We start from the raw sequence: 14,821 nt of genomic DNA on the forward strand, positions 1-14,821 counted from the left end.
GCGTTTGGGCGGTTCCCGGAGCTCTGACCCGCCACGAGAGGCTTTCTGGTTGCCCCCCTCCCTCTAGGCGTTGAGGTGATGCGCCCAAGAACCCAGACGTAAACCGAGATCCCCGACTCAGTCCCAGGGCGCTCTTCTCCCACGGGCGCCGAGCCGAGGCGCAGCATCCCAACCCCTGAAATAGTCCTCTCCTAGAGGCGCTCCGAGGTCGACCCTGGCCCCGGCCCGTGGCCCCTGGGGGGATGCTGGGGGATGCTCGCTCCCCACCAGGTCCCCACCTCTGTCTGCCCTCCGCGCAGAAGAGCTGACGATGGCAGGAATTTCATCTGAACCTGAGAGCCAGATCCCAGTGCCTGGGGCACTTGGGGGCTGGTGGGGGACAGCTGCCCACACTTGGGGAGGGGGCGCGCAGCCTCGGATGCAGGTCCTACCTGTGCAGAGCGGGCATGTCTCTAAAGGCTCAAAGAGTTGGCTTTCCTGCCAGACTGGGGGCAACCCCACCTGCACCTTGGTGGGGGGACGTACTGACTAGAAGGGCAGCAGGTGGGCTGCCCTTCCCCTGTAAGACTTTCCTGTGCTCCTTGTGAATGAGCCACTTAGGGCGGCCCTGGCTGGGCTCGGTGGGGGCTGCAGCTCCCTGGGCTCAGCCAGGGGGAGAAGGGACCCAGAGAACCACCCTGTGCAGGCGAGGCAGGCTGGTGTTTGGGGAGGCTAAGGCTGCGCCCTCTGTGAGGGGCCGCTTTCTCTTCCTGTGGGTGTGGGTGATTGTGGCCTCTGCAGGGGTGTCTGGGGCCAGTGCACCTGCAGGCTTGGGGCAGTGCCTGGCCAGGTCTGAGCCGCGTGGGGAGGCCCATTCCCGGGCAGGCCAGCAGAGGGCAGGCCCGCCCCTGCTGCAAGAAGCGTCCTGCCTTGCGCTTCTCTGGGCTCCTCCCAACCTCAGTTTCCCAATTTGTGAATGGGAGGGGCAAACCGAGTGGTGTCGCGCTACACAGAGAAAGCTCTAAACTGAGCGCCAGGCAGGAGGGGGTGGGGACCCATCCCCCCTCATCCCCCTCCCCCTCCTCCCCCTCCTCCTCCCCCTCCTCCTCCCCCCCTCCCCCCCTCCTCCTCCCCCCTCCCCCTGAAGCCTGAGGACACTTCCTTCTCCTCTATCAGGACGTGGGGCTAGGTCAGGACAGGAAGCCACTGCCAAGGGGGAGGGCAGCAGCTTCCTGCTACCACCTGCTGCCCACCCACCTGGGGCCCTGGCAGCGCCACCCAGAGGCTCAGCGCCAGCCCCCATCCCCCTCCCCTGCACACCAGGACCCCTGGTGCAGCAGGAACCTGGTGCTGCCCCATGCCCACGCTGCCACCAGTGACAGAGAGCCCACATCTAACCGGGCCTCATCACACCCTGGATGCCCACAGCCTGAGAATGAAGTCCCAGGGCGCCTTGCACACGTCCCCCAGCCACGTTTTTGAGCTGGGCCTCTGCTCCCCGCCCCTGGGCCTTTCGGGGTGGAGGGCGTCAGGGCGGGCTCTCTGCTGCAGAGCCTTTCAGTGAGGCAGATGGAGGCCGGGAGGACGAGCCTGGGGGCGGGGGCGGATCTGGCCAGGACAGGAGGCCCCTGTGGCGGGGGTGCAGGGGAGGCAGAGTCCACGCACACTCTGCTTGTGTCTTTATTCGTTGCTCTCCCCTCCCCAGGGGGCAGCAGGCCACAGGGTCTGCAGGCTCCAGACTGCACATCCGGGACAAAGGGACCCCAGCTATGGGCTGGGGGCCGGCTTGTACCCCACAGACCTCAGGGGTCATGTCTGCAGCCCCGAGGGCCTTGCCTACAGCCTCTCTCAGCCCCCGCCCGTCTGAGATATGATCGAGGTAGGGACGGAGGGCCTGACGGACCTCAGCACCCCGTACTCCATCCCTCCCTCCCTGCTCTCGCCTCTGCCTCAAAAGAGTGGCTCCAATGCCCAGCAGCCTCCTCCTCCAGGCAGGCTGCCCAGACGAGCCCTGCTTCCCAGCCCCCCACCCCAGCCTCCATGTCCGCCCTGCCGTTGCCTATGGGGGTCCGGTCGGATGCCGGTGGTTTGATTTCAACACCCACTACCCACATGTCCAGCTCCCCAGCCACCCGCCCCTTCCCCCCTCCATGGGCAGAGCTCAGGCCTGGAACCAGCCCTCAAGGTCCTGGTAGACCTGGCCACGGGGCAGCTGGGGGAACCGGGCACAGATGGCACAGAAGCGCTCTCGCCAGTCGCTGAACAACCGCACGCGGAACCGGTCTCGCCACGCGAAGTAGCGCCGATAGCAGCTCTCGTTCATGCTGGTGAGGAAGGCGGCCAGCTCGCGGGCCGAGCCGAAGTCGTCCACGTGCACGAAGGCATCGGGCGGGGCGACGGCCTCGTAGGCGGCCCTCGGCGGGCCCAACACCACGGGCACGGCGCCGGCCAACAGCGCGTTGCGCCAGAACTTCTCGGTGATGTAGTCCCGGTGCTCGGAGTTCTCGAAGGACAGATAGAAGCGGTAGCCAGCCACGGCGCGCAGAAGGCAGCTGGCGCACAGGGGCTGCCCGGCCGCGCGGCCGAACACATCCACCCGCAGGTGCAGCGCCAGCTGCCGGTACAGCTGCACGCGCCGCTGCCGCTTCTGGAAGTTGCTGACCACCCAGGCGGCCATCCCGCGCTTGGCCGGCAGCGGAGGCGCCGGCCCCTCACGGGGCTCCAGGCGGCCGTAGGGCACAAAGATGTCCGAGTCACGCCGGTAGCTCAGCACCCAGTTGAAGACCCCTCGGAGGCGGCCGAGGCCGCGGGTGTGGCTGGGCGACTCCATGGAGGCCCACACCCAGGGCTGGCCCCGCGGCCGCTCAGCCAGGGGCAGGCGGGCCTGCTGGGTCTGCAGCTCTCGGTGGTGGAAGACCACGGCGTCGGCGCCGGCCAGCAGGCTGCGGTTGACGGTCAGGCGGCAGCGGGCCACCCCGTACCTGGTGCAGGTGTCCCCGGGCAGCTCTGGGGGCTGGCTGGCAAATGGCCAGTGCCAGACGAGGATGGTGGTCGTGGGCTGTGGGGCTGGGGCTCCCCCGGGGGCCGCCCCAAGCCGCCACCAGAGCCAGACAGTGGAGAGAAGGGCCGCCACGGCCAGGCCCCCCAGAGCCCGGAGGCTCGGAGTGGGGCTGAGCCCTGCAGGGGACACAGGAAGAGAGGCTGTGTCCTCCAGCTCTCCACGGGCCCCAGGCTCCCAGCCCAGGCCTCCCTCAAGGCCAGAGACTCACCAGCATTCTGCATTCACGGCTCCTCAAATCACGGCCTCCACTCTGCGGGAACGCCCTGAAACCACAGCTGCTCCCCCGCGCTGGGTCGCCGCCTGCAAACACTCTCCTTTCGTCTGCTCCGGAGGAAGGCCACCAGAGTATCTTCCCGCTCCCGTCCCGCCCCCAGTGACCTTTGACACCACCAGCATCCAAATGCCGCCTCGCCTCCCCCAAGAGGCCCCTGGCTGCTGGGGGGCGGCGGCTCCCGGAAGGGTACCCAGACAAGGTCCAGGACCGTGACTCCCACCCCTGCTGGCCTCTGGAAAGGCCTGGAGATGACCCGCCGGCTGGCCCGGGAGGAGAGGGCCTGCCTGGCCTCAGGGATGGGGAGGCCGTTGCAAGTGGAGGTGGCCCCCACCCGGAAAGGGCGACCCTGACATCGAGGACTCAGTAGCCGCCCACTGCCCTGCCAGGGGTGCCACAGAGAGCAGGCGTGCTTCCCTGCGGCCGCCGGGCGCGGGCCGCTGCCTCCCCTGGCGCTGTGTCATCACCCACTTCCCCCGCTCCCCCCTCTCGGCTCTGCGGTGGGCCCCCAGACCCTCTGGCTGCAGACTCACTGCGCTCAGCTCCACCCGGGAGGCTGAGGTTCCTCCCGCGCGTTGCTTCTCGCCAGGCCTCTCCATGCCGCCCATCCCTGCGGCCTCGAGGACACCTTTGTCCCAGAACCCGGATTCCCTGGGAGGGACTCCGTCGCAGGGTCCACACAGGGCCCCAGCACACACCCTTGGTGGACAGCGCCGGGCTGGGCCTGGCTCCAGTGGGCTGTGGGGCTGCCACGCCTTCCTTCCCCACCAACGGCATCGGTCTGCAGGAGCCCCAGCCTGGGTGGCCTTGGGTCTGGCCAGGCCAGGAAGAGACGCGGGAACCTGGGCTGGGACGCCGCCCTTGGGGGCTCCGGGTCTCTTCCTCCAGGCCCCACAGCCCAGGGCGGGGGAGTACGGAGGGGGTTTTCCAGGCTGGAAAGGGAAGGAGTCGCTGTGTCCCTGACGTGAGCACCTGCTCCAGGAAAAGGAAGACAGCAGTCCAGAGGCCCTCTCCCCACCCTGCCGTCCGCCAGTCCTGGGGCCCAGGCATGGAGGTCCAGTTCCTTCCCCTTTTGCCCTGGTTCCAGCCCGCTCTGCTCTCGGTCACTAGCTTCCTTCACCTCAGCCGGATGTGGCCAGCAAGGCCCAGCCCTGGCGCTAGCGTCCTGAGGGCCTCAGGCCAGTCCGGTTCTTGGAGGCTGCAGGTTGGGTGTCGTGGAAGGAACACCAGCCTGGAACCTTCACCAGGCCTGCCACCTGTGATGTCCTGGGGGCCGCCCATCACCCTGTCCACTCTTGGGCTCCCGGGACTACCAGCCTGTCCCCGCTCTCGTCCCCTGGTGAGGACCAGACTGTGTCCAGGACGGGAACTGAGGAGCCGTCAGCACACCCATGGGGGATACAGAGGCCGGTCTGGGAGAAGGGGGCCCTCTGGCCCCTCTGAGGCTCCTCACCCCCAGCAGAGGCTCTGAGCGGTGGTGGCGAGGCTCTTGTGCAACACTGGGGGGCGGGGGGTGTTGGGGGAGGGCCGTGGGAACCGTCGGAAACCGTCTGGAGGCCCGAGGGGTGGATGTGGCATCGGGCTGGCCAGAACAGAGGGTGGCCGGCACCCCCGAGGACCCCACCCCCTCTGCCTGTGGCAGGCACCCCGAGGGCAGTGGGGGAGGGCAGGAAGGAGCCGACCCCCCCACAGACCGCTGGCGACCTGGCTCCTGGCTGCCAGGGCCTCTGCCCTTCCTGTTTGCACTGCCAGGTGGCGGGGGCTCTGCCAGAGGCCCCAGCCACACCCGCAGCCCGCTCCCTTCCTGGGTGGACTCACAGGAGCCGCCCCACCCTCGCCTGGGATGCTCCCCGGGGCCCGTTGCACGCCTACCTGCTCGGGGGGCAGCCAGGGCCCCATTCGTGAGAACCTGCTTTCTGGGAAATGGGGCTCAGGATTTGGCCCAAAAATGGGTCAGAATGAGAGATTCTGAGCGAAAAAGAAAGAGACTGGCGAGCCTGAGTCAAAGAGAAAGCGGGGCCTCCTGCCAACTCGGTGCCAGGCCCCAGAGTCAACAGGGTGCAGGCAGGCACTCACGGCTGGCTCAGTTGTCCATGAGCACCTTGGACCTGGAACACACAGTCACCCCTGCAGCCCAGCCACGTGTGGCGCTGCTCCAGGGGGACCTGCCTGGAGGGCCCCTAACTGGTCCCCAGGGCCCAAGGGAAGAGGCTCCTCCTAGAGGCCTCTTCAGTGAAACGAGGGCCGGCCGCTAGTCAGGGAAGAGGGGCCAGGGGCTGGGACCAGGCCCCTCAGCCCACGCACTGGGCTCTCGGCCCCACGGAGCCCAGTGCCCACTCCCGCCACTGGCCCCGGTGAGCTCAAGCAGAGCAGCCAAACTGCAATCACTGCTTGAACCAAGCCCCCGACAGCCCGGAGGTGGGCAGGTCTGGAGACCCCATCCTGCACGCACACCTCTGCCGCTCCAGCGGCACCAGGCGCTGAGCCGGGGCAGGCTGTGGTGTGCAGGGCCCTAGAGGGGGCCCAGCAGGCCCTGGAGCTCCCCCTGGATGGGATGTGGCCAGGACCCCCGGCCGGGTGGGAAGGGCAGGAGGGCTGAAGGGGCTGGTGGCCTCAGGTGGTCCGCAGTGAGGCTGAAGGCAGCTGCCTGCTGTGACTGCTGCCCCCGCAGCTGCACCTGACCTGGGGCTCCCTTGGCCAACTGCCAGCCTCTGTGCACCCCTCTTCCCCAAGGGGCTCCCCAAAGCCCTGGCCTCACACTCTCCCTGGAGAAAAGCAGCGCGGGCTCCCCCTGCTGCCCTCGCCCCCTTCTGCAGGAGCCCACAGCCAAGCTCCGCCACCAGGGGGCGCTCCGAGCCCGTGGCCCCACTTGGCTGGGCTGACCCAGCCCTGGGGGCAGACAGGTGTGCTCTGGCCCTCTGGCCCCAAGACGCCCCTTTGGCTGCAGCTGGGTGTTCCCTCCGCCCCGCCTAGGCACTGCTGTCTGGAGGGAGTCGGTGGTCCACCAGGGCACGTGGGTGGCCATCCTCTGCCCAGGTCAGAGCAGCATGAGGCTGCAGGGGCTGCAGGAATCCACGGACTCCAGGGCTCCAGGGCAACCTTCAGTCCTGGGTCTCCAGGGTTCAGCTGGTGACTGGCCTTTACCCTTAAGGGAGGCCTTAACCTCTCTGTCCCCCAGTTTTCTTTGTGGCCGTTCCCCCTCATGACATGGACTAAGTAACAGGGGACAAGGGTCCTCAATGCCTTGCCCACATGCCACCCTGCGCTCATTCCCAGCTCCCTGTCCCCACCCCCTTCCATCTCCCACACCAGCACACCAGAGGGACACCGTGGCTTCCCGCTGGGGGCCCACCCAAGGCCATAGCCCTAGCGACACACTGCTTTAGGAGAGCCACTAGCTCTAAGGAGGGCCAACCCGGCTTCCACTGCCCAGCCCCACCTGAGGGACCAGACTGCCCCAAGCGGGCCGTGTCCGCCCTCTGCAGGGCTGCCGCACTAGGAGCCAGAGGTCCAGCAACCTCGGGACCCGCCCCGAGGACTCACTAAGGGGCTTCTGAACCCCACCACCCTTCCTCCCCACCCTTGGTGGGGCAGACAGGCCTGACTCCCACCCTGTCTGCACCAGGCTCCCACTGCTCCCTGGACCCCAGAAGCCCCTCCTCCCAGCCCAGTCTCCTCATCACTTCTGAGCACAAAACTTGGACCCTACTCTGGGGCTTCAGGTGAAGGTCACCTCCCCCTCCACTGGCTTTCCTGCTCCTTGGCGGGGCGTTGAGGTCGACTCAGAGGTACCTCCTGACATTCAGAGACCCCACCACCTCTGTCACCTCAGCTGCCCACCCTGGTCTACCCGCCTGTGTGTAGCCTAGCTTCCTCTGCCTGGCATACCCCCTACATGCTTCAGGGGCCCAGGAGTCCACATGGTCCCACAGGAAGCCCATTCCTCTGCCTGGCATACCCCCTATGTGCTGCAGGGGCCCGGGAGTCCACGTGGTCCCACAGGAAGCCCAGAGACAAGGTGTGCAGCCCATCCCTCCTGGCCCAGATGGAGGCAGGCAGGATTGGAGGCCTCAGTGCCCACTGCCTGGCATCTTCAATGCCCACTCCCAGCCCTTGTCATCATACACAGGATGGGGTGTTTGAGGAAAGAGCACTAACTCCAAACTGGCCTGGCCATGCACCCATACTGTCCCCTCCCCAGCCCTCTTCCCCAGCAGGCAGTGACAGGGTCTTCCCAGGCTGGGGGTGCAGCAGAAGGCCCGAAGACCCACTCCAGGGTCCATCCACCATGGCCGCCTGTTGAGGGGGAGGTCAGTCTCTAACACACTCAGCCAAAGTTTTGAAATGTACTTTAATTGGCTTGTTTCCGGTATTACCAATCCATGCCTGGTCTCTAGGGTTCTCCTCCTCCCCTCGACTGGGGGGGTTCCACACTTGGGACAGGTGCAACAAGGGGGCACAGTCAGGCAGGAGTCTGCCCTGCGAGGGGTTCCTAGCCGCTGAGGCCCCAGCCACAAGCAGGCGCGCATCAGGACACCCTCTCTAATGGGAAAGGCCGGGCCCCCTGCTCCTCCCCACCAGTGTGCATCACGTCCTCGAGAGGGTGGGCGAAAGGGTGGGTGTCAGCCTTCAGGTCACTGCAGCGGGGGCGCGGACAGCGAGGCATGGTCGAACAATGGGTTCCGAACCTCCATCTCTCCCGTCTGCGAACGCTGGCGTTAGGTGGGCCCAGAGCAGGGCAGGGACCCCCCTCCGCCTCCCCCTGCACCCCTCCCTCGGCCCATACCCCCCACCCCCTAGCCCCGCACTCACTGGGGCCAGGCCCGGGCACTCGTACACCGTGAAGTCGCCGTCTTCGTTCTCCTCGTCGGAGGAGGCAGAGTCCAACTCCTTGGGAGGCTCTTTATGCCTGGGTGGGGGGCAGGATCGCTGGGTGCTCCCTCACCGTGCAGGTGCCAGCGGCCCAGGGTAGAGGGCAGGGGTGGCGGCAGGCCGGGGTGGAGGTGGGGAGGGCTGAGGAGGAGGCAGCGGCCCCTGGAGTGGGTGGGTGGGCAGCACTGGGCGGGGCGTCTTACCGCTCCAGGCATCGCATCTGCTGCCTCTGGTGCTGGTAGTGGTACATCTCCGCACTGTGCGCCAGCCGCTGGTCCCCGGGCTGCGGGAGGGGTGGGGCGGGAGGGTCAGGCCCGGGACGGAGGGGTGGGACGCGGAGGAGCGGGGCGGGGCCACGCACCGAGATCCCCGGCGGAGCTGGGGAGCTGGGCCCCTGCGGGACCGCGTAGTCGGCCTTCTGTGTCAGGCGGATGTCTTGCTGCAGCCTGCGGGGAACGAAGAGACCTTCGGGGTCACCACCCTCCCCAGCCCCGCCCCTTTAGACCAGCCCCTCCCTCCCACACCAGCCCCGCCCCTTTATCCCCTCCCAACCGCCCGGCCCCACCCCGCCCCGCGCTCACCGCCACCAGAAGAGAGCCGCCACCGCCAGCGCGGCCGCGCCGGCCACGGAGCACGCCAGGATCAGCGCTGCAGGGAGGGGGTGCGGTGAGGGCAGCCTTCGGGGCAGGACCCCGCCTCCCCGCCCGGCCGGACCTACCGAGGGTGAGGCCGTCACCGTGCCCGCCCCGCGGCTCCAGGGGGGACATGTGCACAGGCCCAGACGACACAGCGGGGCCCAGGGAGGGGCGGGGTGTGGGCGCCGGGGCTCCCCGCGTGGAGGGGAGGCCCAGATCGAGTCCCTGGCCTCGCTCTGAAAGCCCCAGGGTGGCCGCTGCAGGGAGATGGCAAGTTAGCACAGCAAGACCGGGCTGGGGTCAAGGGTGTAGGGAGCCGGACAGATGCACGGGTCAGGGTCTCACCCGCCTCTGGGGGCCGCTGTTGTGCCTCAAGCTGGGGTGGGGCCTTGAGCCTGGGGCGCCCTGCCTCCTGCCGGGCTAGCTCCTGGGCCAGGAAGTCGATCTCCTCTTCCAGTCTGGGCTGGTGCAAGCCCTCCCCTGGCGAGGTCGAGGGGCCATCAGCTGGAGAGGCCCTGGGCCCTCCCTGGCAACACCAGCTACAGGTGGCCTTCCCAGAGAGAGCCGGAAGGCCCATCCGCCAGCCAGTCCCCAGGCCTGGGTCTCCTCCCTACAGGCTCCTCTTAGGCCCCAGGAGCCAGAGGACCAGGTGCCAGCCCGAGGCCCTGGCCATCCTAGTCGCCATGGTGACAGCTGAAGCAACTGTGTGAGCGGCAATTCCCAGGCGAGTAGGCAAGGAGCAAGTGCGGGGGGAACACGCAGAGGCCAGCACAGGACAGGGGTGCCGGCCCTCTCCCTACCCGCCTCCCACAAAGTGGTGGGAGGAACACAGGGACAGTGCGTCACCCGGGCTGCGTGGGCCTCCTCGGCCGAGGGGGGCAGGACTTCCCAAGGGACGCAGAGAAGCCCCGTCCTAACCCCCACCCCTGCCTGGTCACCAGGAGGAAGGGAGGGGCTGTGGATGGGCCTCCCCATCCCAGACCACATGCCTTCAGGGCCCACCCCCCAACTCGTTGCCAGGGACATGTTCCTCCTGGAAGCCCCTCCCACCCTATCCAACACTTCAGCCCCAATACCCTCTGTAATGCCCCATCACACCTGAAGTCACTCTGGCTGGCACCATCCCAACAGACGCTGGGTCAGGGCAGCACCAGGGCATTCAAGCAGACAGGACGAGTGAGTGATGGAGAGAGAAGAGGTGCTGGGCAAAGAGCAGAGGCAGCTCGCGGGGTGGAGAGGTGGGAGCCTGACTCTGCGGAGACTCAGGCCTGGGGAACTCTGACCTTGTCTCTCCTGGGGTCACCCTGGCACTTCATGCTGGGTACCGGTGGCCCTGGGAAGGGTGACTGCCCCAGGCCCCAGCCCACTACCCAACTCCTCATGGTGCCATCCGGAAAGGGTCACCAGGCCACTTGGAGGGAGACTGGCGAGTCCTGGCATCCCACAAAGTACAGGACGCCCGAGCCGAGTGCTAAGGAAGAGAGCGGATGTACCAGGTTGGGGGGAGGGGAGAGGCCGTACCCAGAGGCTGGCGCATCCTGGGCACACAGAGCCCCTGCCGATCCTCCTGAAAGGGCTGCAGGCAGGGCCCACAGACATGTGCACCTGGGGGGCACCGTGCCCGCCTCTTCAGGGCACAGTCCAGGCTCCCAGGACAGGCGGCTGTATCTGGGAAGGAAACAGAGGAAGAAAAGCATCTCAGGGGGCCTGACTCAGCCCCTGCCCAGAAGTGGTGCTGTCTTGGCCACCCCGCCCCCACCCCAGAGCTGGCCAAGCCGGCTCCGGCCATTGTTCTGGGCAGGCCCTGCCTCCCCCGCATCAGGGATCAGAACCAGGAAGACAAACAGTCCTGACACTTATGGGAACTCCCTCGCCCCACCCACTCCCCAGAGTCCACTGCCCAGGCCCAGGCCAGCTGTCTGCACGAAAACTGCCCTGTCCTCCTGAGAGCACAGAGCTCTCCCGGGCAGGACCGGGCAGCCCTCCAAGCCCTGCTTCTGGCCTCAAGCTGACCCAGAGCAAGCCCCTCATCCAGCCTTCGAGCCCCAGAGGGTGGGGCCCTGGAATCTCTCATCCCCTCAGGGCTGCCACTCAAAGCCCATCACGACATCCTACAGCCCTAGAAAGCCCGGCTGGGAGACGGCCCAGATCCAGTCGCTCCCACCATGTCTACCTTCTAGCCCGTCCCGGCACAGAGAGGGGTTGCTGGGGTGGGGAAACCTGGGATGGGGTCTGCTGGCTTCACTGGCTTTGCAAACAGAAACCAGGCGGGGCACTCTTGCAGCCGCCGCTGCCGGGGACGGGGGCCCTGGGACTCCAGCAGGGAGGCCGCTTCTAATTTGGGGCCCAGACCTCAGTGTCCTGCACACACAACCGTGGCTCCCACCCTGATGCTGGGGACTGGAGGGCAGTGGCCCTCGAGCCTCAGCCTCCTCTCTGGATGCAGAAGGTGAGGCACCTCCACGCTGGGGAGTCTCAAGGCCTGGGACACTGGCCCCAGTCACTCGACAGCAGAGCCTGGGGAGCCACGGAGAGACCCAAAGGACTGTCAATCATGCCTGGGGAGGTGGGCGTGGGGGTATTTTGGACAACCAGGACTGGTCCCCTTGGCCCAGCACCCTCCCCCTACCCCGTGGGAGCGTGTCATCCCAGCCTGTCCTCCAGACTTCAGCTGGCCTGAGTTGGTTTCCTTGGTAACAATACTTGCAACCTCTGGCTGTAGGTATCCCTTGGAGGAAGTTCCAGCAGCTTCAACAGCAGGTGGGCAAGCAGGCTGGGGCTCCCCTCCCAGGGCTCCCGCCTCCTGCACAGCCTGGGTCAGCAGGCGCCAGTATCAGCGCGCTGGACCCAGGGCTGGGGCTGGTTAAACATCAAGCCTGCGCCAGCAGGTCTGTCTAGACCCCACCCACCAGCTGGGCCCCAGGGAGCCAGGCAGTCCCAGCCCCTGTGCTGAGAACCCGGAGTGCACTGACCACGGCTAGGGGCCTGTGGTCCAGAGCTGGCTCTCGGTTCTGGGCTCCAGGGCTCTCCCTTTGCTCCCTGCCCCCTGCCCCAGGAAGACGCGGGTACTGCCCGTTGATCCTGGGAAGGTCCCCGCTCTAGCTTCAGAGTGCAAATGAGGCCCCAGGAACAACAGCACCTGGAGAGCGGCTGGCACGCTGCCCTGCATCTGGGCGAGCACAGAGCTGATGAGCTGCTGGGGCGGCACCCAGCCTCGCTGTCTCCTCGGGAGCCCCACGCTGTACGCCCTGGAGCCAGGCCGCCAGCAAGCAGCCTCCACCATCCCTGGCCAGCCATGCCCTGGCCCTCAGGCCTCCTTGGGAGCCTCCTCTGGTCAGGCCAGGCCCCTGTCCAGAGGTGCTGTCCCCAGGAAGAAGCCTGCCCTGCTCTGGCCTCTTGTTACACATGCAGACCACGCTGCCCAGGTTATCGTCCCAGCTGCAGCACATCCTAGTCACTTCACTTCTTTGTGCCTCAGCTTTCTCATCTGTGAAATGGGCTAAAGGCAGCACCTCTCCTATGGAGCTGCTAGGAGAAATGGGGCCTGGGTACAAAGTCCCCCGGTCCTGCCACCTGGGAGGGTGCGAGCAGGATTCTGGGTTCCTGCAGAAGTCTGGAGCCTCACTGCCATCTGGGAAGCTGGCAGGGTCTCCCAGGACCCTGGGCTCATCCCTCCCTGCCTGAATCTGCCCTGGGGGTGTGCCCCCACTGCCAGGCACAGAAGATGGAACGGAAGGGCCCCGCAGGGCAGAGGGTGAGTGAGGAAGCAGAGACTGTGAGCTCCTCCTGCCCCCAGCGAGGCCATAGCATGCCCCGAAGCCTGAGACGAGCTGTCAGACGCCCGGGAAACTTCAGACGCCACCACGGCAGCAAAGCAAGGTGCGTGTCCACCACCCAAGCGGCAGGGACAGATCAGAACTGCGGCTCCGACTCCAGGACGGCCACCGGCAGGAAGGCCAGCAGGCACCGGAGCCGCGCGCACAGAGAAACGCCCTTGGGACCGGCTCCAGGCCGCGGCCCGCTCCGAGACAGCCCGCTTGCGACACCGACCCACCGGCTCACGAACCCAGACAAAGACAAGAAGCGGATGGACTTAAGGTTCGCCGCCAAGGAGCCCGGAGAAGCCCCGTCCAGAGGAGTCCCTCGGCGGTGCGGCGCCGCGCCCTTCCCGCCGGGGACTGTTTACCCGAGCAGGGCCAGGCGAGGCCGGCGCGGCGGCTCGCGGGCTGGTCCGGCGGGGCCTGCGAGGCCTGCGGGCCCAGACCAGGGCGGCGGCGGCGGCGGCGGGGAGGGTGAGCGCGGCGCCGCGCGGCCGAAGCCCCACCCGGCGACCCCCGACCCCGGGGCGCCCCGCAGCCGGCTGCCCAGCGCGTCGCTCACCGGAGCGGCCGGCGGCCGCACCGCGCAAGGCCGCGCCGAGGACGAGGCCGGACAGCAGCAGCCGCAGCAGCCGCAGGTGCCGCGGGGAGGGCGGGGGCACAGGCGTCGCCATCCTTCAGCGCCGCGGCCGGGGCAGCATGGCACCGCGCGGCCCGGGGCTGGGCGCGGGGTCGGGGCGCCGGGGGAGGCGGCGGCGAGGAGGGGGCGGAGGCCGAAGGCGGACGCCGAGGAAAACAGGCGGCGGCGGCGGCACTGACGCTGCGGCAGAGGATCCGGGAGGGGGCGGCGAGGGCGCCGAGTCGGAGTGCGCCTGCGCGCCCCACCTGCGGAGGCGGGACCGCCGTCAGGCTGCGCCCCCCGCTCCGATTCCGAGCCCCTCCTCGGCCCCCCAGCCAGCTCTCCGGGCGCCTCAGCCTCTGCGACTTCTGCAACCTGGACCTTCTCCAGGCGGGGCACTGGTTAGGGCTGGGTCCCCTGGGATGCGCTTCCCCAGCCGGTCCCTCTCGGGCTGATAACTCCCACCCACACCCAGCCACCCTCCTGGAGCGGAGGATCCGCCTGGGTCTGGAGGGACGTTAGGCGCACACAGCTGGGCAGGCGCACGGGGACGCGCAGGTGTGCCCGGAGGCCGACTGGGCATTCAGACACACGGCAAAGGCACACACAGGCGCACAGGACTAGCCTGGCATGATAACTGGAGTGGGATGGCCGCTCCCGGTGAGGCCACCAGGGGGCAAGAGTGACCTGGAACTGCTGCTAACAACCAGCTGGGAGCTGTCCACGGTGCCCAGGTGACAGCCTTTTAGCTCCGGGATGCCCCACGACGGCAAGCACTGGGGTGCACCCCCTAACCCCACCTACTGCCTCCTGGGAGCGCAGCCTCCGCATCCCACCTGGAAACCTCCCAGGCTCCCGTCCCTGAGAGATTAGGGCGGCTCTCCCCCGCCCCCTCCGCCCGCGGTGCTCCTCTCGGCCCTCTGAGTCTCGGAACTCCGAAGACGGGGCTGGCGGCCCGCAGGTTTGTGAAATGCTCAGAATCTGGCATACGTGTATGTGGGGTGTGCGGGGGTGTGCGGGGGGGGGGTGCTGTGTGTGTGTATGCAGAAGAAGGACCGCCCCCGTCCCCTACGAGGCACTGATCAGACAGAAATAGTGTCAGAGCTCACTTCCCAAAATGTGGGGTAGGGGGGCGGGGAGATTCAGGCAAGACCACGCCTGCCCACTCGGGGGAGACAGGGCCTGGGGAGGGGCTGCCCGAGCGGCAGGTGGAGTCTGTGCGACTGTGCGGCTTCGGCTTCGCCAGAGCCAGGCTCTCTGCGAGGCTCATCCTCCTGAGCAATGGGCCCTGCATCCCTCCTGGGCTCTCCCCACACCTCCCGCCTCCTGCGGAGGGTTTGCCCCCTCCTTCCCGAGACCTCCCTCAGTGTCTTGAGCAGCGACTGCGAGGCCTGCGTGCTCAATCATGTCCATGGGATTTTCCTGGGCACGAATACTGGAGTGGGTTGCCATTTCCTCCTCCAGGGAATCCTCCCAGCTAAGGGATTGAACCCACGTCTCCTGGCCTCCTGCATTGCAGGCGGATTCTTTACCGCTGAGCCGCCGGGGAAGCCCCCTTGAACACTG

At 67.5% G+C, this 14,821-nt stretch overlaps 2 protein-coding genes across 3 annotated transcripts; both read right to left on the bottom strand.

Annotated features, from left to right (window-relative positions):
* Positions 1–1,645: 1,645 nt before the first annotated feature.
* FUT7 (fucosyltransferase 7) lies at positions 1,646–4,957 on the bottom strand. Its single transcript, XM_061434253.1, has 2 exons — positions 3,249–4,957; positions 1,646–3,156 (listed from the first exon to the last, which is right to left on the bottom strand). Exons 1-2 carry the CDS (start codon positions 3,259–3,261, stop codon positions 2,141–2,143), a joined length of 1,029 nt encoding a protein of 342 aa, XP_061290237.1. The 5' UTR covers positions 3,262–4,957; the 3' UTR covers positions 1,646–2,140.
* A 2,686-nt stretch (positions 4,958–7,643) lies between these two features.
* Positions 7,644–13,409, bottom strand: NPDC1 (neural proliferation, differentiation and control 1). Of its 2 annotated transcripts, XM_061434255.1 has the most exons (9): positions 13,199–13,325; positions 10,340–10,486; positions 9,164–9,298; positions 8,902–9,075; positions 8,765–8,831; positions 8,545–8,629; positions 8,387–8,466; positions 8,124–8,220; positions 7,644–8,014 (listed from the first exon to the last, which is right to left on the bottom strand). In XM_061434255.1, the coding sequence occupies exons 1-9, from the start codon at positions 13,308–13,310 to the stop codon at positions 7,946–7,948; spliced, it is 966 nt and encodes a 321-aa protein (XP_061290239.1). In that variant the 5' UTR covers positions 13,311–13,325; the 3' UTR covers positions 7,644–7,945. The 2 variants fall into 2 exon arrangements, with proteins under 2 accessions (XP_061290239.1, XP_061290240.1); XM_061434256.1 differs by lacking the exon at positions 9,164–9,298 and having other exon boundaries at positions 13,199–13,409.
* Positions 13,410–14,821: the final 1,412 nt, after the last annotated feature.

The sequence above is a fragment of the Bos javanicus genome, chromosome 11, assembly GCF_032452875.1.
Source record: "Bos javanicus breed banteng chromosome 11, ARS-OSU_banteng_1.0, whole genome shotgun sequence".
Classification (NCBI taxonomy): Eukaryota; Metazoa; Chordata; class Mammalia; order Artiodactyla; family Bovidae; genus Bos; species Bos javanicus.

Coding starts and splice junctions, on each gene's coding strand:
- NPDC1 (XM_061434255.1), bottom strand. CDS start 13,310: ATGGCGACGCCTGTGCCCCCGCCCTCCCCGCGGCACCTGCGGCTGCTG. Junction 10,487..13,198: donor TGCGGCCGCCGGCCGCTCCG/GTGAGCGACGCG, acceptor TTTCCTTCCCAG/ATACAGCCGCCTGTCCTGGG. Junction 8,221..8,386: donor CAGATGCGATGCCTGGAGCG/GTAAGACGCCCC, acceptor CCCCCCACCCAG/GCATAAAGAGCCTCCCAAGG.